General features: G+C 51.5%; 1 protein-coding gene across 6 annotated transcripts in view; it reads right to left on the bottom strand.

Moving 5' to 3' along the window:
• Positions 1-5,867: 5,867 nt before the first annotated feature.
• CDK5RAP2 (CDK5 regulatory subunit associated protein 2) overlaps positions 5,868-21,838 on the bottom strand; it is a 160,905-nt gene continuing 144,934 nt past the window's right edge. For 5 of the 6 annotated variants that reach the window (XM_045791074.2, XM_087869416.1, XM_087869417.1 and 2 more), the window contains 7 exons: positions 21,392-21,640; positions 18,408-18,485; positions 17,112-17,377; positions 15,167-15,310; positions 8,433-8,559; positions 6,243-6,289; positions 5,868-5,962 (listed from right to left, as the gene is read on the bottom strand). In XM_045791074.2, coding sequence (XP_045647030.2) covers positions 5,906-5,962; positions 6,243-6,289; positions 8,433-8,559; positions 15,167-15,310; positions 17,112-17,377; positions 18,408-18,485; positions 21,392-21,640 — 968 coding nt within the window. In that variant the 3' untranslated portion in view covers positions 5,868-5,905. Of the gene's footprint in view, positions 5,963-6,242; positions 6,290-8,432; positions 8,560-15,166; positions 15,311-17,111; positions 17,378-18,407; positions 18,486-18,506; positions 19,508-21,391; positions 21,641-21,838 lie in introns of those variants that run through there. The other variant, XM_087869419.1, reaches the window with a different exon arrangement.

Raw genomic sequence — 21,838 nt, 5'->3', positions numbered from 1 at the left:
CCATGGCCACAGCCAGACCCAGTGGCCCTGACCCTCCTGTCCGCCACCCTCACCCGCATGTGTGCACACACAGCCCCACTCAGCCAATGCACCACTGGTCCCCGGGTCCCCTAAGTGGCTCAAATCCACCCCACCTCCCTGTGCCTGGCCCTGCCCAAGTGAGGACCGTCTGGTCTAGACACGCTCCACAGCCTGCCCCCGACCCTGGCACCCCGGCCCCCCCAGCTGTCCCTCTCCACGGCTGGCTCCACCCTCCCCAAATACAGATCTCTCCGTGTTTCTTCACTGCCCGACACCCTCTTCCAATGAAGCCTGCCTGCCTCCTGTGGGCACCTGAGGCCCCGCCCACCTCCAGCCTGCCCTCTCCCTGTCCCGACTTGATCCCAAGCTCTGGCCAGGCCAGTAGACCATGCACACGCCTTTGCCAGGCTGTTTGCTCTGCCTAGAACCCCTCCCCCCACCTTCCCACCTCACAAACTCCCAGCACCCCAGGGCCCCCTCCCGGCCCACCCCAGAGCCCCGTGCGGGGCCTCTTTCCCAGGCACCCGAGTTCCTGTCACGTATCACCACCTCCCAGAGCTAATCGTGCACTAGAAGGTGACTGTCTCCCACCCCACTGGCCCATCAGGAGTCACATGTTCCAGGTGGCCCGGCAGCCATGGCTTCCACCACCAACGAGCCTTGTCTGCTGGTCACCCCGCGTCCGTGACCCCCGAGCCCATGGTCCCATTGGAGAGCAGGGCAGGCTGCTCTCTGTCTCCTGTCATCTGCCATCACAGGCCACGCGGCGCTACCGAGCCGGAGCCATACGTTGCTCTGTTTGGCAGAAGAAAGTGGTGTCAGTACAAATAGAGAATCTTTCTAGACCTGAAAACCTGTAATTAAGCCCTCATGTGAACGCCTGTGAACAAGGACGTGATTACGGCATGAGAGGCGAGTGTGGGAAGGTGCTCGGTTGCCACTGTGCGTTTACTAAGGTGACGATCGGGTAGGAGAGGGGCCCACCATGCCCAGCATGGTCCTCTGGGTGGAGGCAGGGCAGTGGCCTCCCCAGGGTTGGCATCAGATGGACAGAGCTGGAAGGGGCAGGACAGAAGCCCAAGAGGGGTGAGCGAGAGGCGGCTCCCACTGTCTCTTGTTGAGGATGGAGAGACGAAGACCGAGCCAGGGATAGAGCTGGACTTTGGGTCTGCTGGCAGGAACCTTCTGGACACTGCCAGTGTGGACCACGCCAGGGCCACCCTGAGCCATCTTGGCACTGACCATGCTGAACCGTGCTCACACGCAGCACAGTGGTTGGGGGCGCTGAGCTCTCCAGCCTGCTGGCCTGCATTGAATCCAGCTGCACCCACTACTGGCCACGTGACCTTGGGCGGGCCACTCTGTGACTCAGGCTCTCTTCTGGAAAAAGCAGCATCTCCCCCACAGGGCTGTCACATGATTGCCTGGGATAGAGACTGCCTGGCCCATAGGCCCCCCTGAACAAGTCTTTCCTATTGGCATTCCTACCTGTCTGTTCTCCCCACAGAATGATTTCTTCCAAAAGGACATTGGAGAAGCCCTGGGAATGTTTGGTGAGTGAATATATTGGCTGCCCTGTGGCTGGCACTAGGGTCAGAGTGGGGAGCAAATCACACCGGTCTGTGCCCTCACAGACCTTCTAGCTACTGACGGGGAGACGCGTAACCCAAAAAATGACACTTGTACCATCCAGTCACAACACTGGCCACGTGCCTGTGAAGGGGAATCGTGCTGTGTACATGTATAACGGTCTTCCTGATGGGGAAGACCTACCTGACGAGGCTCTGAGGCATGAGTAGGAGCCACTAGCCAGAGAGAAGAGAAGCCAGGGAACTTGATGGAAGCATGCTAGGTGGATGTGCAAAGGCCCTGTGGCTGGAGAGAGGAAAGCCCTATGAGGCTGCAGGATGGGGAGCTGAGAGGGTGGGCAGCTGGAGGGGAATGAGAAATGGACAGGACTCAACACACCACGGGCCTACAGGTCATGCTAAGTGCAGCGGGAAGCAGTCAACATTTTAACCAGAGATAATATGATCAGCTTTGCATTTTAAAGAATCCCTCTAGCTGGGATATGGGGACATTTGGAGAGGGTAGGGCTGGATGTGGGGAGTCCAACTGGGAAGACAGCAAGTGATCCAGGCGAGAGGTCACCTGAACCAAGATGGTGATGGAGGTGAGTGGAGAGAAAGTAGATAGAGTGGCCATGATCACGGATGGAATATGGGGGGTGAGGAAGAAGGTGTCAAGGGTGACTCCAGCATGTGCTGCTACCCACGGCAGAGCCTTCGCTGAGATGCACGAACAAGCAAACCCCAGTGATCTGGCCAATGTCTGGGCCTTACGGTTAGCCATTCTCCAGCTTTACCTGTTTGCATCATCATCTTGCAGATGAGGAAACGGAGCCCAGGTCCTACTAGGACCCCCTGAGGGCCAGGACAAGATCCTGGGTCCCCCGACCTGCCCACACCCAGCCCACCTGCCGCCAACAGAGTCAGGAAGACCTCATCTGTGGCAAGAGGTAAACACGTCTGGCCCCTAAGGCAGAGTCCTGGGCTTCTCAGAAGACGGGATGAGTAATTTTGATAATTGAATTTTTGAGTTAGACTTAAAATATGGCCAAGATTGAAGAGGCAATCTGGCAGGGTTGGCAGCCCCCAGGCAGGTCTGCCTCCACAATGCTGAGCACTTATGAACAAGATCACTCTTCCTCCCATTCCCAGTCCCCTTACAAGTGGTTCTTGGGGCCGCTGTGTCGAGGAATTCAATTGTGGGTCTCCGGGGCCCCTCTCTAGTCATCCAGACACGTGTTGTTGGAAAGGATAGTGAGAATACTTCGGTTTGTAAGTGAGGGCCGCAGTTTTTTGAATAGATAGCATTCTGGGGAGACAGGATAATCCAGAGGACAGGATAGAGAACAGGTTTTGACAGACTCAGGTCCAAATCCTGGCTCCCACACTTACGAAGGGGACTGTCCCCCGTTCTCTCATTTGTGAAATGTGCAGAGTGGTGCAGATTAATGAGACCAGGCAGGACACAGCGACTGCTGTGAAGGCGGGCACCAGCTTGGCAGCGCGGGGATTACCCTTCGGGCTCCCGGCGGGGAGGTGGACAGGTGGGCCAGGGTGCGGCAAGCAGGAGGCTCCCAGGTGAGCTGCGGGCCCTGTGCCCCTCCCCCGCTCCTGCTCCCTCTCTATATATTTAGCCCCCGCAGCTGCTGCTCTCAGGTGCAGCTCCTCAGCTCACGTGGTGATTAATTTCACCGCCGGGGAAACGGACACGTCCTCCTGAATTCAGCTGCTGGTAAAATTAACTCACCAGGGACAATGGAGCTTTCTCCAAGGTCCAAATTGTCCTTATTGCAGTTTGTTCTTGGCCTGAATCCAGCCCAAACAAACCAGGCTGCCTCTGTACCCTCCAGAGGAGGGAGGGCCTTCACTAGCCCAAGGCTGGGAATATTTTACAGGAGTCTACACTGGGCAGCAAAAATCTACTTTGCTTTGGGTTACTGCGTTCGTGGACAGTTGTGTGTGACTAAGTGAATGACCAGCTATGTTCCCAGGGCCCCGTCCTCTGTAGGCCCTGCTCTCAGGCATGCCTGGGTTTACCAACCAGATGGACCCGGGATGTAGCAGAATCCAAGATGGATCGCCTCAACCCTTCCAGCTCATGCCCTTGCCAATGACCAAGTTCAGTGCCCAAGGGCTGGGCAGTAACCGTGTGCTGGGCAATATAAGTACCACTTCCTGCCAGTTCAGCTGAACCCAGCTCTAACTTCCAAGCCTAGCCTGGGCTCTAAGCACTGGCTGACAACTGACTCCCCATCACACACACACACACACACACACGCTTGTGCACACCTGTGCACATCAGCGACATGAACGTAAAGCAGTGCTTCAAAAATCTGCTTGAGACCAGCCACCAAGAAACACTGAAGACTGATTTTTGGAAAAGGTCCTATTGTTCAGCGAGTTCCAAAGTTTGAGGCTCACAACTGTAACCAGGACTGGGCAGAAGGGGGACTGCCATTTCGTGGGCACAGAGACTAGTGACGGAAGCACGCCACCTGGGACGAGGCGCCAAGCCTCCTGCTGCCTCTATGGAAACACGTTGAGCCACCTTGTGTACAGATGGGAGCTTCCACGGAGGAATTCATTTGTGCAACTTCTCGAAAAAGGGGCTGCCGCATTATTTTATGCCGGTATCTGAGTTTTCACACACTGGCATGTATTAAAATAAGGCTCATCTGTGCAAATATTTCTCATGAAGAAAGCTCAGATGACAGGAACCCAGGCAGAGCGGGTCCCCACTGACCCCTGCCCCGCCCCTGCACTTCATGGGAAACCAAGGCCAAGAGGTGAAGAGCCCAGCATGAGAGGCCTGCTCCCTGCCCCCCAGCCCAGGCTCCTGCCCCTCCACTCCCAATGCCTCTGGCTCACAGTCACCTCAAATCATTGTGTCTGCAGGGATGTGGGGGCAGCAGCGAGAATACGGTGTGGGGTTTGGCAGGACAAAAGGGATCAGGGCTTGGACAAGTGACACTGGGCCAGAGAGGGGCCTGGTACACCTTGTTAGGGACTTGGGCTTGGAGCCAAAGGTAAAACTGTTTTAGGCAGGGTAGCATCCTGGGGCAGATGGTGCTTTCTCTCCATACCTCAGCTGTTACAGGCAGAAAAGGGATTCAGATATGGGAGGCAAGACTCGAGAAACCTGATGGGAGAGGAACTGAAGACAAGGAGCCCAGGACCTCCGAAAGGTGAAAGCAGAGGAGGGGAGAAGGAGCGAGCAAGCTGATGGACAGGAGGCGATGGTTTCAAGCGCAAAGTGTCAGAATGAGTGACTGCAGAGAAGAGCAAACTGAAGTGTCCCCCCACGGTCACTGAAGCCCCCAGAATGATGGCTGCCATGGGCACAGAGGGATTCACCGTGCTCCCCGACGGTGGGCTGCTCAGCGGACACTTGCTCGTTGGCACCGAGGTGGGTGCGGGGCCGTGAAGCACAAGGAGCAGAGCTGAGCAGAGAGCGTCCTGGCAGACTGGGCCCCCGCAGGGGTAGTTCCCCCCTGGGGTACTATGGGCTTCTGCAAATGGGGCTGAGCCCTACCCGGTTTACTTCTCAGGGCCCTCATGAAGCTCAGGGTAAAGACAGAGGATGATTAGACATGAAGGTCAATGACAAGGGTGTAACAAACCACCAGGCAGCGTTACGGGACAGAGGAATGGAAAGATCACCATCATCCTGGGGACACTGCAATGACAAGTCCCTGCTCTGGTCACCTGGATCTCCTCCTTGGGAATGGCACCCCTCAGGGGACTGCTCTGGGACGTGACCACGCACTGCCCAGTGCAGGCCAGATGTAGGCACCGGGACCTGGCCATGCGGCAGGACGCCATTCCTCTCTGGACACCTAAGTGACCTTAGCAGAGAGCTTGGGAGGTATCCGAGGGCCACGCCACTCCTGAGACCCTGGCCTGTCCCGCTCTGGAGTTCAGGACCTGGGCTTCCGGGCTCTGCATGAACTAAATGAACCACCAAGTTGAAAGGAATCATTCCGTGAGGACGCTCACACCGCAGAGCTGGCTGAGCACGAAGCAAGTGTAAGGTGGGCACGAAGGCCACCACTGTGCCCAGCAACGATGCCACGGCTCAGAGGCAAACCTCCCAGCGCCCGAGAGCTCGGGGCCCGTTGGAAGCCTCACGGCCGGGCACCCAAACGCTGTCGGACGACAACCCTTAAACCAACTTCAGGAGAGAAAACATGAAGGGAAAAGCAGATTTCCTTTAGCCAGAGAGTCCTTTCTCCCCTCAATAGATCGAAACCACACTTGTAACGAAGCCACAGCGAGAGCTCAGTGGGAACCACAAGCTTTATTGGCTGAAGTTCTCCTCAGGAGCCGGGTCGGCTGGGACTGGATGTTCCTGGGTGGGCACCCCCGGGCCTAAGCTAGGAAAAGGCAGGGAAAAAAGGAGAATTTTAGGTCCCATGGGGGGCTTCTGAGAGAAGATCCCCCGCAGAGTTACAGGCGGAATTGCTACTTTGAAACTACTTTCAAAGACACACTGTTTAATCAGTAAGTATTTACAGAACGCAGTGATGATGAGCTCACACTGCATTCATTCACAAGAGATGCTTCTCAAACACCTACTACGTGCCATTTCCTGCCCTGTGCCCATTCCCCGTGCCCCAAATGGGCTTCCAATAACAGAACTCAAAGGGGCATTACCTCCAGGTTTCCTCTGGCCTTCCGAAGGATTTTGTGCGTCACGACCACTAAGAAGAAAGAAAGAACAGGATCGTTAGACACGGATGCTCAGGAAGACAGTGTAAAAAGCCAGCAGCAGGGAGGAAGCACCCCCTGACCCCTGAACCTCAGGCAGACGTGTAGACGAGCCAGAAGCATCCAGACCAGAGAGAGGTGTGGAAGGCTCCAGTCTGCCCATCACATACCCCAAGACCAAAGAATTCATGGTGGACCAGGGTCACCTCTTCGAGTTCATGCTAAGTCACCACCTCACAGTGATACTTGCCCATTACAGGCTCGGCAAGGCCCGAGGATGCACGGGCACCCCCGGGGCTCACCTCTATGGGTCTGAGGGACGATGGTGCAGGGCAGGGGAGAGGCCTGTGCCCGACTAGCACCCACACACTTTGGCTTCCTAGGCCCTCCAGAGAAGCAGCTCTGGGAAGGGGGTGGGCCCAACGCCAAGCAAGCCCATGTGCCAAGGCCCAAGGCAAGGGTCACAGGCAGTTCTGCAAAGTCAATTTTTACCCTTAAAGCAGGAGTTCGAATCAGTTGGGGGAAAGCACAAACTCTGGGCATTTTTTTCTCCTTAGATGCCCTTTAGCTGGGAGAAGAACCGGACATGGTTCCCTGGATGGGACGATTCCAGAGGTCCCACTGATCAGATGCTCTTAGCTGTGTGCGATGCAAATGCCCAGTGCATCAGGAGCCCTGGGAGGAAGCAGGGCGCCTGCCTTTCAGGGCAGCAACTGTAAAGTGAGGCCGCTTCCTACCTAAATCCTCTTCGTGTCCAACACAAACACCCTCAGAGCAAATAAATCCCTTGGCATATCCTAAGTATGTTCCTGAAAACTTAGTTCTCACCCTCGAGGCCACCTGCCATAATCCTGTCCCTACCCCTTCTTGGACTCCTACTCATCCCTCAAGACCCCATCAGTCCAGAGCCCTCAACCACCTGAGGCCGCTGGGGATGCACTCAGTACGTTGCCCTGAAGCTGACTTTTGTGTCTGCCCCATGAAGCCAAAGCTCTGTGCTGGCAGGAAGCGTCTGGTTCACCTCTGTGCACAGAGCCTGGCACGGGGTCACGGAGCAGAAAGTCAGCACCCGCTCCATGACTCAGCATCTTCCTTCCAACTCTGTTCTAACTCTGCCAGTCTCACAGAGTCAGTTTTCAGAAGGTTTCTGGGGTGGGGGTAGCTAAGGAGAACCCCTACCCAACGACAATCTATATTCTGTGCTTCTCAGAAATGCCCCAGAAACGTTGGCCTTTGATAAAAGGGCAGCATGGGACAGGCTGGCAGCTCCAGAGGAAAGCGCCACCATCGGCGGCCCTCCCAGGACAGGGAGAGGCAGATGGCTAGGCACGGGCAGATTAACTCGGCGACTGCCACTCTCAAAACACGCGGGGTGCACCGGTGCTACGGGTTTCTACCGGGGACAGGGAGCTGCTCCCCACCATCTCCGAAGCTCCTGGATCAGTAGGAGCACTGACGTTACAAATGTCATGTAGCCTCTCCAAGCCTGAGTTTCTGTATCTGCCTTGAGAAGTATTTGTCAAAACCATCCCCTCCCCCTGGATCCTCACGGCCCTGCCAAGGCCCTTCTTCTGGCCTGCCCAGACCGGTGCAGCAGCCACCAGCAAGTCCCAGTCCCAGCGACCCCTCCAGCCTCAACCTGCCACTTGCAGTTTTACTCCAGCTACATGAACTGGTGTAGGCGTCTCACATACAAAACCTTCTTTCTTGCCCCTCTGCCTTTGTCCACGCTGCTCCCTTTCCACCTGACCCACACCTGCTCCTTCCTGTAGGCTCAACTCAGCTGTCCCTGGGTACAAGAAGCCAACCTTCCAGGACAGAATGACACCCTCCCCATTCCCCTCTCGTGGTCCCTAAGACCCTACCCCACACACGTTCCGTCAAAGCACACGCCATGCACCTGTCTCCCCAACGACATGACAGTTGCTGGCAGCAGCACGTGACCTCTCCACTGAGGTCTGCTAAGTGAGTTTATTTGTGCGGGTCAGAAAGGATAAAGTATGAAAGGAAACCCATAAATAGGAGGCATGATGACAGGTGATCTGGGCTCCAAAGTGGGTGTCCGGGATGGGGATTTTGGTCCTCAGAGGCACCAAGTGGGTGGACGCAGCAGCCCACCCCCAACCGCTCACTTACACTGATCAAAGATGACTTTTTCCTGATGCTTGCTCAGCTGCAAAAGCTTCACAGAGTTTTGCAACTTCTTTTCTTGTTCAAACAGCTTTTTGTGTAGTTTGGTGATCTCTGCCTTCATTTCTCCAGTCTCAAGAGAAAAGGAATTGGAAAAATGAACAAAGAATACAAAACATCCTATCACATAGGAAAGAACTAAAACACATACAAAAAAAAAAAGGCAGTCTCATTCATTACTTTAAAAAATAAATAAAACACATACAAAAAGATGCTTGGCCTTACTAACAGCAATATTTGAAGGAAAACTAGAAGCCATTTTCTGCTGGTCAGATTGGCAAAACCAGGCAAAACCCAGCGGGGCCAGGGTGTGGGGCAAGCACCCTCAGGAGCCCTGGCAGGACTGAGTTGGCACAGTCTGGGTGGAACGCCGGGCAAGATCTGCCAAACTGTAAAATGTGCTTAACGCTTTGCTCCAGCAAGTCCGCACTTGGGCATTACCCCCACCAGTAACCACATACGCACACGAAGAGGCCTGTGTGCCTGGGTGTTCATCTCAGCATCGTTCATAGGAGGAGCCAATAAACAACCTGGTTTGTTTCAACAGGGGTCTGAGTAAATCCCAGTCCTCATATACGACAGCATCATCTGGCAGCTATTAAAACTGATGTTGTGGGGGCGCCTGGGTGGCTCAGGCAGTGAAGCGTCTGCCTTTGGCTCAGGTCATGATCTCGGGGTCCTGGGATCCAGTCCTACATTGGGCTCCCTGCTCAGGAGGGGGTCTGCTTCTCCCTCTGCCTCTGCCCTCCCCTGGCTTGTGCTTGCTCGTTTGCTCTCTCTCAAATAAAAATCTTTCAAAAAGGTGATGTTGCAGAACTCTATTTATTGACGTTGGAAGATGATAATTAGTGACAAAAAGAGCCCACGGGGCGCCTGGGTGGCACAGCGATTAAGCGTCTGCCTTCGGCTCAGGGCGTGATCCTGGCGTTATGGGATCGAGCCCCGCATCAGGCTCCTCTGCTGGGAGCCTGCTTCTTCCTCTCCCACTCCCCCTGCTTGTGTTCCCTCTCTCGCTGGCTGTCTCTATCTCTGTCGAATAAATAAATAAAATCTTTAAAAAAAAAAAAACAAAAACGAGCCCAGAACTGCTATTGTATACCAGGTATTCCTGTTTCATAAAATTGGATAGATAGACCTATACCCGCAGATGTGTATGTGACGTCTAAGACATGTGATGAACAGAGACGACATCAAAATATTCATAGTGACTGATCTCTTGAGAGATGCAATTTGGAAGTTTTGTTGTTCATTTTTAAAAATTTATCAGAACTGTTCGAGGTTTTGGTTTTCTTTTTTTTTTTCTTCTTTTTTTTTTTTTTTACAAAAACTATAATGCTCATTAAAACAAAAATTTTTAATGATAAATTTTAAAAAGAGAACACAAAAGTATGATTAGGAGAGTATGAGCCTCAGGAGAGCTTTCACCGTCCAGAGGTGTGGGCAGAGCGGACGGGTGGTGAGCCAGAGGTCCCCGACCTCTCGTGTGAAATGCCCACACCCTACAGGCTCTCTTAACCAGTCTCCGCTGAGCTGGTTCAGAGAGTTGAGGACCCTCCTTTCTCATAACCACCCCCCGCCCCAACTGTAGGGCACGCTGGCACGGGCTACGCTCTGTGACAGGGAAACACCTCGGCTCCCCAGAGGGGAGATGCCGGGCTGCCAACTTACGAGGAGCCCCACTTTACTTCGCTCCCAAACTTGTTTATGGCGGCTGTACTCGCAATCAGTTATGGGAAATAATTAAGTATTAGGTCAACCCATGAAACGTGTATATGAAAAAAGAGAATTGGTTGTATGAAAACTCACATATGCCTCAGGAAAGACTTGATAAAGGCGAGTCACTAAAAACTACATGTCTGGCAAATTAGGTGTGGGTGAATCAACTATGAAAGATGTGGGAGGAACGTAGTCTAGAAGAATTCTATATTCGAGTTGCTTTACATGTGTCTACATTTTTTTCTTCATCTTCAAAAAACAGAAATTGGAAGTGACAGACATATATTATGGATGTAGTTTACGAAAGAAAGGAGATGTGAAATCCTCACCAGGAGACCCGCATTCAAAGAAGAGGCCCTGGCCCTCCATCAAAAGAATGGCAAACAAATGTACATTTAACTGTTTTCAGTTAAACTACCATGTTTAAGCTACGTATCGTCGCTTGATGTCCTGCTTTAACCTACTTTCAAGATTAACCAACTGTGTCAGCTACAAGGATGTCAACTGTTCTTCCAAAACAGAGCCTAATTCCAACCTCAGGTTTTCTCTGATTCTCTTCCTCACGCTAAGAGCCCACAAAGATTTGTGTTCAGGTCATGGTTTCCTAGACCACACATTCCGGGACGAAGTCATTCTCCATGGCTGTAGAACCGGGATACTCCCTGACCCCATCCATCTAGAGTGAGACGCAAAGGGGATGAGGCCTGGGATGGACCATGGTTTCCTCCCCGCTGCCTGGCTAACCTCTAGACCTCTTTCAAAAGTCAGCTTGGCCAACACCTCCTCCAGGAAGCTTTCCTTGGGACTCCTTCCCAGCAGAAGTCTAGGCTGGTTACTGCTTGTTTGGACACTCGCTACACCCAGTCCTTTCCTCGTCGTTGCCCATTTCATGTTGAATTTAAATGATCATTTACTTGTTTGCTTCTTCTCCCGAGACTCAATTCTTCTCTCTGACCCCTAGTGCCTGCATAGGTGCTGTGAGACCCTTTGCCAATGGGTAGGTTAATTTTTCACCTGCACTCCCCAAAACACCCTGTCCATCTTCTATCCAGCACTTGAAACAAGGAATTTTAATTCTGTAGGTTTGCTGTTCCTCTGAACTAAAATCTTCATTTTTACAGGACGAACGCACCATGGTAAAAACCAGAGGGCTCTAAGACCCAGCTCGGTCACTTCCAGCTGTGACGGTGACAAAGAAAGGAAGATTCCTTCTGGAAGATGGTAATATAATACCTTCCTCTCTGGAGGCTCCCGTGAGGGACCAAAGGAGATGCTGTGTGCTCCGCAGAGTGCCTGACACCTAGCAGAGCTCAACAGAGCAACTCTTCCTTCGGGCCACAGAGCCCAGCTCAGAGCTGGGACCCACGTGCCTCCCAGAAGGCCACCCGCTGACTCAGGAGTGTTCAGCCTGACTTCCAGAGCTGGCTTTTTGAACTGTTTTTTCTTCTTTATGATGAAAAATCTCGACTAGTCACAAAAAGTAGAAAGAATGGGATAATGAACTGTCAGGTACCCACCCAGCTTTAGCGATTATCAAATCACGGCCAAACCCGCATCACTACATGCCTGCCCATCTGTACCCTAAAAGTATTTTTAAACTCCAGCCCAGAAGCCAATCATATTTCACGTCCATAAAATATTTTAGTACATAGTTCTAGAAAAAAGATTCTTTAAAAAGAAAAACACATCATCACCACATCTAGAACGATGACAATAATTGCTTAGTATCACCATGTACGTCAGGAGACACATTTCCCTGAGCCCAACGTAATTTCATTTTTTTGAACAACTGGTCCAACTCATCAGCATCCAAATAAACTCCATGTTTTTGCATTTGATACGTCTCTTAAGTTTCTTTCAATCCAGTGGTTCTCAGGGCTACTAAGAGGACTTGTAAAAACAGACTACGGGGGCCCACTCCCAGACTTTCTGATTCAGTAGGTCTGGGGTGAGGCCCCAAAATTTGCCTTTCCAACAACTTTCCAGATGACACTGAAGCTGCTGGTCCAGGGACCGTAATTTGAGAACCACTGTAAATCTGTTTTACTCCCTCTTCCCCGTCTTTTTCCCTAGGATGAAAAGATGTTCTAAGCTCGTATTACACATTTCCTGCCCCAGACCTAGAATCAAACCATTTCTCCAAGGAGTCCTGGTTCCTGTTAGTGGGAAAAGGTATTTAGGAATCACAATTTGGCACTAGAGGTGCTCACTGGTACTGGAGTGGACATTTTTAAAGCAAAAAGTAAATGTTTCTAATAGGAAGTACAATATAAGTTCATACTGATATTTCTAAATCGAGGATGGCAGGATTTTTACTTCTTTGTTTTTAAATTTATATCTCTTCCCTGGCAGTAAAAATCTTAATCTAATTAGCTATTTGTTTTATCCTACAATAGAATTGTAATGGTTTTAAAATACCAGTACCAATATTACTATTAACAATATCATCACTGAAAACAATTAAAACATTTTTTTCAATCCTTTTTTGCCCTTAGGGTATTTCTACTAGGGATATAGTCAAATTACTGTGTTTTAGTCTTAAAATGCTCCCTCTTTCTTGGGTATGCCTTCAATACTATATATACAGTAAGGTTTGTTTCATCTTGCTATCAATTTTTAAAAATTGCTTTTTTTTCCATTTTGATTTATTTTTAATTATTTAAAGCATTTACATAGTTTCAATGTCAAATTTACGAAACAAGATCTTTTCAGAGAAGTCTACCTTCTATTCCTGCCCTTCCCCTCCTCTTCCTTCCCACCCCTACAAGTACCCTGTTTTCTTGTATTATTTATCCTTCCAGTTAAACAAAACTTCTATAAACAAATACGTGTATATATTTGTATCTCTCACCACAACTTTCTTGGATAAACCGATGTATATGATACACACTTTCCAGAGTAATCCTAGGGACTGCACAGGACAGTATATTAAATGCAAAAGGCAAATTAATGACATTCAGAGAAAACCCTAGGTTGTAAAAAAAAAAAAAAAAAAAAAAAAAGCCACTGGGGTTGCTGGCGAAAACTTGGGAATCTGCTTTACACACATTTCACACTAAGAAGAAGGCACTGTATGAAACACAGGCAGGGGCAGAAAAGCGGCTTGAGGCAATTTAACACCACACAGGGGGTCTGTGTGCACCAGCAACCATATCAGAGCGACTCTAAGGTCCTTTTTCTGGCTCCAGAATTCTGTGGTGCTAAAGTGAGCATAATCAACTATATGAGAAACACTTGGAAAGAAGGGTGAGTCATCACCAGCGCTGGCCAGTCCCTGGACTAGTTTGCTGGTGGGGGGATCGACGTGACTATAATTTATATTTATACCCACACACACAGGAAAGAAGATCTACAGTCCGTGTATTTAACAGACACTACTGTGCACTGAGGACAAAAACACTGTACTGTGTTTCATTCAGACACGTTGTGCTTTAAAAATCATTGGGCAAGTACTTGTTTGGGAATACGAGAAAAAAATTATTCACTCAAAAATATGAACAAAATAAACATGGCCCCTCCTGGGAAAAAGAGGGAAACAGTCATTAAACAAAGAAATAGATAATTTGCGAAGAGGGCCCTGACGAAGCAGAAGAGGGCGCTGTGACTGAGTGACCGGGGAGCCCTCTCTGACCTTGAAGTAACATGGAAGCTGAGACAGGAGAGGTGAGAAGAAGCCAGGCAGCCGAGAGGAAGCCCAGGCAGTCAGGCCGTCAGAGCATCTGTGTTATCAAGCCTAAGACGGAAAGAGCTCGGTGGGTGAGCAGAAAACGAAAGGCCAGTGTGGGCCTGGAACCCAGTGGACCCTCTTCCTCTCCATGGCCTCACTGGCTAAAAGTGGCCAAAACAGGATTTCTCTGCGAAATGACTGGTTACCTACCTCCCCGAGCTTAGTGCACCCAAACTTCCTCCCCAGGATCCCAAGAGGGAAATCACAGGATAGGCTCATTAGAACCTTCCAAGCAGAGAGCGAGCGCTGTTTCACTGCTGCCTCTGCCACGGCTGCCAGATCTGAGAGCTGTCAGAAGGGGTTTAACTAGATGAGTAACGACTTGCAATGCAAATTTCCCTCTGCCTTCCTGCTGGCCTTTGGCACAGGGGGAAACATCTATCAGACCACCAAGCAAAGTTCTAACTCTTCCTTCATCTGCATGCTCTTCCTTCCGGGAGGCTTCTCGGACGACCGGGGCGGCTGCTCGCCTGGTCATGATACTAGCTGTTTCCCACCGATGAAAACCCAGGGAGGGCCTCTGCTCTGACTCCTGGTTTGTGCCAAGAAAGATCGGGATGAGGATGGTTGTGGGATCTACCGTTCTTAATTCAGTCACGTTCAAGTTGCTGCAAAGTCAAGCTTTTGAGGGAAATTTCAATGGTTTTACAATAAATGATTTTCATTGGTTAAACAAAAAAAACTTTCTATAAGTAGTTAAAGCAGATTGAAAATAGAACCCCTAAAACATGACTCTGAAAGCTATCAAAAGGAATTAGACGGTCCAGAGAAAGGCACCTAAAGTGAAAGCGATTTAGAGTGGAAGGGAATGAGCTGGACTACGAGGACGAGCTAGGACTTAAAATCTACAAAATGAAAGCATACCCTCTGGATTCAGACACTTGCGCCGCCCAAACCAGCTCTGCAGCCTTGGTCGGGCCTCGCTCCCAGACCCTCAGCTGCCCCGTGTGTAATATGCAGACAGGATTTCCCTCCACAAAGACGTGCTAGGAGTGGGGACATGGTCAGGTCGAGCCCACAGGCCGAGCCCGCGGGGTGCCGGGGGAGCGGGCAAGAACACACCAGAAGCAGCCAGCACAGTGCCTGACACGTCACCCTTAACAAACACGGCACCCCCCCCCCCAACCTGTTCCCCAAACTGACGGCACATCTGCCACGAGCAAGGTCCCGGGCTGCAGACCGAGACACAAGCCCCAGTGGCAACCCCTAGCCTCGGGATCCAGGTGTCGCCACCTACCTGCTCACACCGGAGCGTGCACTGGCCATTTGGGGGTGGGGAGACCCTCCAGAAAAGCGTCAGTAACCTCGCAGCCTCTTCGAGGATCAGCTTGGCTGTGCCCACGCTGGTGACGAACCTGTTCAGAGGCACCCGGTGCGGACCCTGCACAAGGCGCGGGGGTGGGGGGGGCGAGACAAGAAGGCCGTTAACATGCAATCTTGAGAAAGATTACGGACAAGCCGGCTTTAATGGGCAGCATAAATCTCCAGACCGCAGGGCTTGTGTCCACATGCTGAGCGAGAGCCTGGTGCCAGACGACACCAATTTATTGTTCTTAAAGACTGGTGAATTATAGATTATAAGAGAATTTCGGTGGTGATTGTAGCCCAATCAATAACCGTGATTAATAACCACCTGCGTTAACTGTATTTACTACGCCAAGAAGAGGGGAAGAGGGTCTGTGGCAGGGCCACTCGCATCGCTCCGCACCACGGAGCCTCTCCGGAAGGCAAACGGTGCCAACAGCAAGGGACGCAACACGAATGTTTCCGTCTTCAGCAGCCCCTGCTACATGGCTCTGCGAACTGCCAGTACGAAGTCGGGGCCTCGTAAAGTCTCCCTCACCCTCTGCTGACAGAGGCAAACCCTAACTGGGGGATGTCAAGGGCAAAAGAAAGCAAGGAACATGAGTCAGAGAAGGGAAAACAAAATACATTTTAAAAAGAAATTAAAAGAGTACTGTCTTCACGGTGATAAAATCACTGCAAAAGAGAATGGCGCACTCTTTTTAGCTACCAAACGGGCAAAAAACCACTTACAAATAAAATTACTCAATGAAGAATAAGGTGTAGTGAGATACTCTCACTTGTAAACGGGGATAACGCATCAACAGTTCCCACCAAGGGCCCTAAAGGGTTCACGACCTGTGAGCGAGCTTCCCCGCCAGCAACTCAACCCTAATGAACTAGTCAAAGATGCGACGAGAGATCTGTTTACGAGGATGCTCACCACACCTTAAATGTCGAAAAAACAGGCCAAAGAGTAAGTAAATGGTGTTACATCCACATATTGGCTTTTTTTTTCAGCCAGTAAAAGTTCTAGAAAAATACTGAATGGGATAGGAAAATTGTTTATATGTTAACTGAGAGTCAAAATATGAAAGTCCTGTGAGTCAGTTTTACTAAACTTTAGGAATAAGATAAAAGAGTGAGTGTGTGTGTGTATCAAAATTTTAAGCACTGAACACCATGTGATGTTTTCATGCTTTTGTAAATAAAGATTATGATCAGAAAAGAACAGTAATCTTATTAACATTTACTAATTCATTCAACAAACACTTACGGTGCACCCATGCATGCCAGGCCCCATGCTAGGAAGTAAATATACAACAGCGAGTAAAAGAGACACTATCCCAGCTCTCCCGAAGTTTATTATCTCGTGAAATGTAAAATACAGAATGACTTTTACAATAGAATAAAATAAAATAAAACAAAAAGGCAAATCAGGTGCCAGGAAGCAGGGGGCCTCAGGAAGAACCTGAGAAGAGGGACCAGACAACGTGACACACGGAAGCTTGGTGGTTGGGTCCAGTCTGGGAGGACAGAGAACATCTGACCCCAACCCTTGGAGGAAGTGAATAACTTTATGTCAAGCGCGTGACACACGGGTCCTCAACACAAGGAACTTAAAAGTGAGGAGATCCAGCAGGATGAGGCAGGAAGGAGTGACCCCAGGGAAGAGGTGGCACTAACACAGGGTACAATCCTCGACAAGCATCCTCCCCATAGAACAGTGCCCTGGACTGGACCTGACCTCTGAGCTTTCGTGAGCTCCATCCCTGGCTCCCCTTCTCAGGGCCTCATGGAGGATGCACGCATCCCTTGCCTCTCAGAGCCCGAGGCGGCCCCTTCCACTTCCTGCTCCCAGTGAGCTCCTCACTCCCTCCAGCGGTCGGTCGGGTTACCTCTGTTCCCAGCTCCGGACTTGCGGGCCGGGGAGCCTGTTGGATCTGAAGGGCCATCTCAGCAAAGAGCTTCTGGCCCTGGCCAATCTGCTGGCACAGGGCCTCGTAGTCCCCAGTCAGGCCCAGGACATGGCAGCCACTCGTGTTGGCCCACAGGCGGTGGCCAGCGACCAGGTGGGACACGCATGGGGTGCTGGTGACGGAGCTGCCACTGTTGCAGGAGAGGGAGTCCGTGTCATTTCCAGAGAGCGGAGGAGTGTCTGAAGCTACAACACGAGAGGAAAGCTGTCAGATCTACTGGGGGCAGTTTCCTGTGCTCGTCGAGCTGCATTCAACGATGTCAAAGCAGGTGGGAGCACAGAGTAAGACCTTCAGGCCCTAATGCCACCCGGCACAGCACAGGGGGCAAGTGGCCGGGCTCCGGGACCTTCGTCTGTCTATTCCCCCACCCTGGGCTTATTCGTCTGATGGGAGAAGCTCGATTCAATTCAACCAACACTTATCAGGCACCCACTCTGCAAAGGCCCCCGATCTACACAGATGAATCAAGCCAGTGTCTGCACTCCGTGAGCCCGGGGTCTAATCAGACACCACACGGGAGGCGTAACAGCATGACGACGAAGAGCCAGAGCTCAGAGGGAGAAACAATCAATTCTCTGGGCAGGAAGAGAGATCAGGAAAGGCTTCCTAGGAGAAGCAACAATTGAGCTGGGTTGAACAAGAAGCAAGAATTACACTGAACAGAGGTAAAGCCCGTTGCTTTTTACCTTTGGACCAACAAAGTACAGATGAATAATTCTAACTGGGGACCTCAGGAAAGGCATTTCACAAAGAAGTCTGCATCCACGATGAAGCTCGGGGCAGGACAAGGAGGTGCACTGGCAGAGAACGGGACAAAGGTGGCCTGGAAAAGGACGGGGCCACACCGCACGGTCCCAGCGAGAGGAGAGTGCAGGTCCGTCTGCGGGATGGGGACCCCTCTGTACGACCACACGAACACAGAAGGCCAGGGCTGGATGGGCCCCCCGCGACTGGGTGCTGGAGGGCCTTAAAGCCACACTAAGGTGCCCACACTTCCATCTAAGGCAACAAGGACCTGATGACGTTGCTGAGGTTAGTAACGCCGAGGAGCGGATTAACTGGCGTGGGGGAGGAGCTCACCAGCTAGACATGCTGAGAACGTGAAGCCCCAAATCCTGACAAACACTCTTTTGGATTTGGGACCTTTTCATTCAATTTAAAAAGTCCTACTGCCAAACCCAACCCTGCCACCATTACCCAGCTTCAGCTTTGTACCTGATCGTGGTGGGACCGCCAGGGTGGAATCAAAGAGATCACAGGAGTTCTCTATTGCCATGGGGCATTTGTCACCACCTACGAGATGCAAAACAGAAGGAAAAGAAACTGTCATCAGCGTTTGAGAAAGAACTGAATGAGAGTACTGTACCAAACACACACAAGCATCCACTCAAATCTTCCCTGGGACTGGGATCCCCTCTGTGGGACCCTGGGGACAGAGTGAGCAGGCCCAGCGTCCTCTCTGGAAGGATCCTCCTGTCCAGCAAGTCAACACGCAGTTTCACTTCTAGGTGGTCAGGACTAAGGGAAGGAAGCACAGGCCCGTGCGGTCCCAGGGAGGGGCGCTAGCCCAGAGGAGGGAACATAATGCAGGCACAGAGGAGTGAACCACCAGGACGCACGAAGGGAGGATCGAGCAGGTGGCAGGCTGGGCCCAGGGTGCAAGGCAGGGCCGCAATGGGACGCAAGGCTGGAACCATGAGGACTGTGGGGACCCCCTCGAGGGCATCAGGCCGGGCAAGCTGAGCTGAGGGCTGTGCTCTGGACTGGAGGGGTGAGTCCAGAGGTTGTCCAGGCATCCAAGCAAGAGACAAGAGGGACCCAAAGCAGAGTTTAGGAAGTGATGCAGTGAACAGCGTCAGAGGCAAAGCCAGTTAGATGCCGTCCCAGACGATCTGCCACACCATGAAATCCAGACTGCTTGTACGTCTGACTCTCAGGAGCGCAGGGGGCAGGACGGCACTGTCATTCAGGCCTCAGGGAGGAGCAGACGACCCAGCACTAGCAGAGTGCTGGCAGCCGAGCGAAGACCAAGGACCATGCCCAGTGTCCAGGGCTTAGGACGGCCAGTCAGCTCCTTCCTGCCCAGGCACCTCGGAGGGCCCCTCAGTACCACCGAGGGCCACCTTCGATTCCGGGGCCGAGAAGCTGGCCCCTGAGAGGAATCACTTTCTGCCCAAACCAGCCATCCTTAGAGCAGAACTTTCAAACAAGTGCACTAAATACAATCCTGAAAAATCTTCTGCAGAGGAAGAGAGGCCACCGCCGACGGCAGAATTCCCACCATCTCTGGAGGACACTTTCGCACTGAGGCGGCCCTGTGGATTCAGAACACATTCTCCTGAGTGCCTCCCGCGAGGCTCACCCACAGCTGACCCTAGACAAATTCCAGAAGCAGGCAAAGGCTGTCCTGTGGCCGCCTCACTTCAGCTGCCCCTGCTCTCCCTCCCGGGCAGCCCCAGCCCTGAATCGTCCTCCCTGCCCCAAACTCCCCAGTGCACCCCACAGACCCACTGGTCCCATCTCCGCCAAACCCTAAGAAGGGCCAGGAGCAGACCTATATTTAAAGCAGAGATACCCACTGCTGATGGCCATCCCATGCAGAAGGCAGCAACATGGCTCCTTTCCAACCCTTTGATATTCTGCTGGTAGGACTTTTATCCTAAGAATGCTGTTTAACAGCAAAAAGCACATTAACATCGACGTTTATTAAAGCTCCAAATCAGAGACCACTTTAATGATCACCACAGTAATGGTTTTGTGACTGAGAGTCGTCTGAAAACAGTAATCAGGAAGCCCATGTGAAAGGGTGGGAAACACTTACGATGTAATATTGGGCAAAAACAAAGAAAGGAGGCAGAATGGCACAAAACACAACATAACAATGTAAGTTCATGCCTGCATGTGATCGCCCAAGGAAGAGAAATATGCAAAGCAAAATATCGTTCTGCAGAATCACGAAGGATTTTTTTTTTCCACTTTCTTTTTTTCGTATCATCACATCATCTTCTGGTGACAATTTTAAATTCCTCATCAAGGAGCGATCGATAAACCAATCACTACAAGCTCTACAGCATGCTGACTGGGTGCTCTTTAAGAGATTTTATTTTTGTTTTTAAAGATTTTATTTATTTGTCACAGAGAGAGAGAGAGCATAAGCGAAGAGGAGGGGCAGAGGCAGAGGGAGAAGCAGGCTCCCCGCTGAGCAGGGAGCCCCATGTGGGACTCGATCCCAGGACGCTGGGATCATGACCTGAGCCAAAGGCAGTTGTTTAACCAACTGAGACACCGAGGTGTCCCAAGAGATTTTAATTTTTTTTAAATTACAGGCAATAGATAGAATTCCCAATCCCAGGAAAGATGAACTCCAAACTTCCATACAACGCTTGTTTATAAAGTATGCGGACACTCCCTGTCCCACTGGATGTGTGCACCTGCCCTGCGGGTCTTCGGATGATGGCCCAAGGCTGAAGCTGAGGCTCCACGAAGTCAGGCGCTCCTCCAGGGACAGCACTGGTCTCGGGAGCTAACAATCATTTCTAGCTCCAGCTCTGGCACCTATTTTCTGTGTTGCTTTGGGCAAGTCCAGTACCCTCTCTGAGTCTTAGTTCCTTCATCCACAGAGCAAAGAGGATGGCCCGGCCGACTGCCTTGAGCCTGACCATTTGCTGGCTTATTCCTGGCCCAGTGCTGGGCAAATGACAGAGGAGTGACAGGAACCCCCTGTCCTTTCTCTGCGACCCTACACAGCCTCTGTAGGGCTAGACAATAAACCCGTGAGCAATTGCAAAACAGAAGCAGTTTTCAAACCTACCAGGATGCTTTTCAGATCCTCCAAGACCCTGAGAGCCAGAGTAAGATGTTTAGATTCTCTTTGAAAGGCAGTAAGAGGGACTGGAAAGGATTTTCAGCAGTGGAGTGATATGGGCAGGGCTGAATGGACGCGGGGACGCAACTGGAGGTGATGAGAGCGCTGGCAACCCAAACTCCACTTCCCTCCACCAAGAGGCCCCGGAAGGTGATAACACCATCCTGCCAAAGGTGACAGCTAAGCAGCAGTCAGGCCCTTGGCTTCTGGGGCATTGGGTGTCTGCTGCCAACAGAGGGACAGCTTCGTGGGGCAAGGGTACCACCCAGAAGCTCCCGTGTCCCGCCAACACACACAGGGCTGCAATCTCCAGGAGGAGGCGCAGGGGCAGTACCGTGCTTGTCCAGCTGCGGGGGCCACTCGGGGACGGACAGGGTTTGGAGAGCCACGGTGAGGGCTGCTTCCTGAGCCTTCTTTCCCTCCATCGCCAGCTGCTCCTCCAGCTTGCTCTGTAGCATGCTGTTTGTCTCGATGCTCTTTTCCAGCTGTCCCCGCAGAGCCTGGATCTCCGTTAGGAGACCACGCAGGTCACTGAAAGGGTCCTGCCCCCTCCAGCCTTCTCCTGACGCCTCTGTTCCAGCCTCTGCAAACAAGGGCAAGGGGAAAACCCTGACGTCTTCCACCACCAAAGGGTCAGCCATCAAAGGAGCTCAACAGTGTTTTAAACCCGCCACAACCACCACCCTCCCCTTCCTAAGAACTAGGTACAATTTAAAATAACAACTTGACTTTAAAAACAAAAATACTGGCAGACTTAATTGCTGCTATTCCACAGGCTAAA

The sequence above is a fragment of the Ursus americanus genome, chromosome 18 (assembly GCF_024610735.1).
Source record: "Ursus americanus isolate L20-20 chromosome 18, mUrsAme1.1.p, whole genome shotgun sequence".
Taxonomy (NCBI): Eukaryota; Metazoa; Chordata; class Mammalia; order Carnivora; family Ursidae; genus Ursus; species Ursus americanus.
Note: the sequence above shows the minus strand (reverse complement) of the source record. Positions and strands in the feature narration are given on the sequence as shown.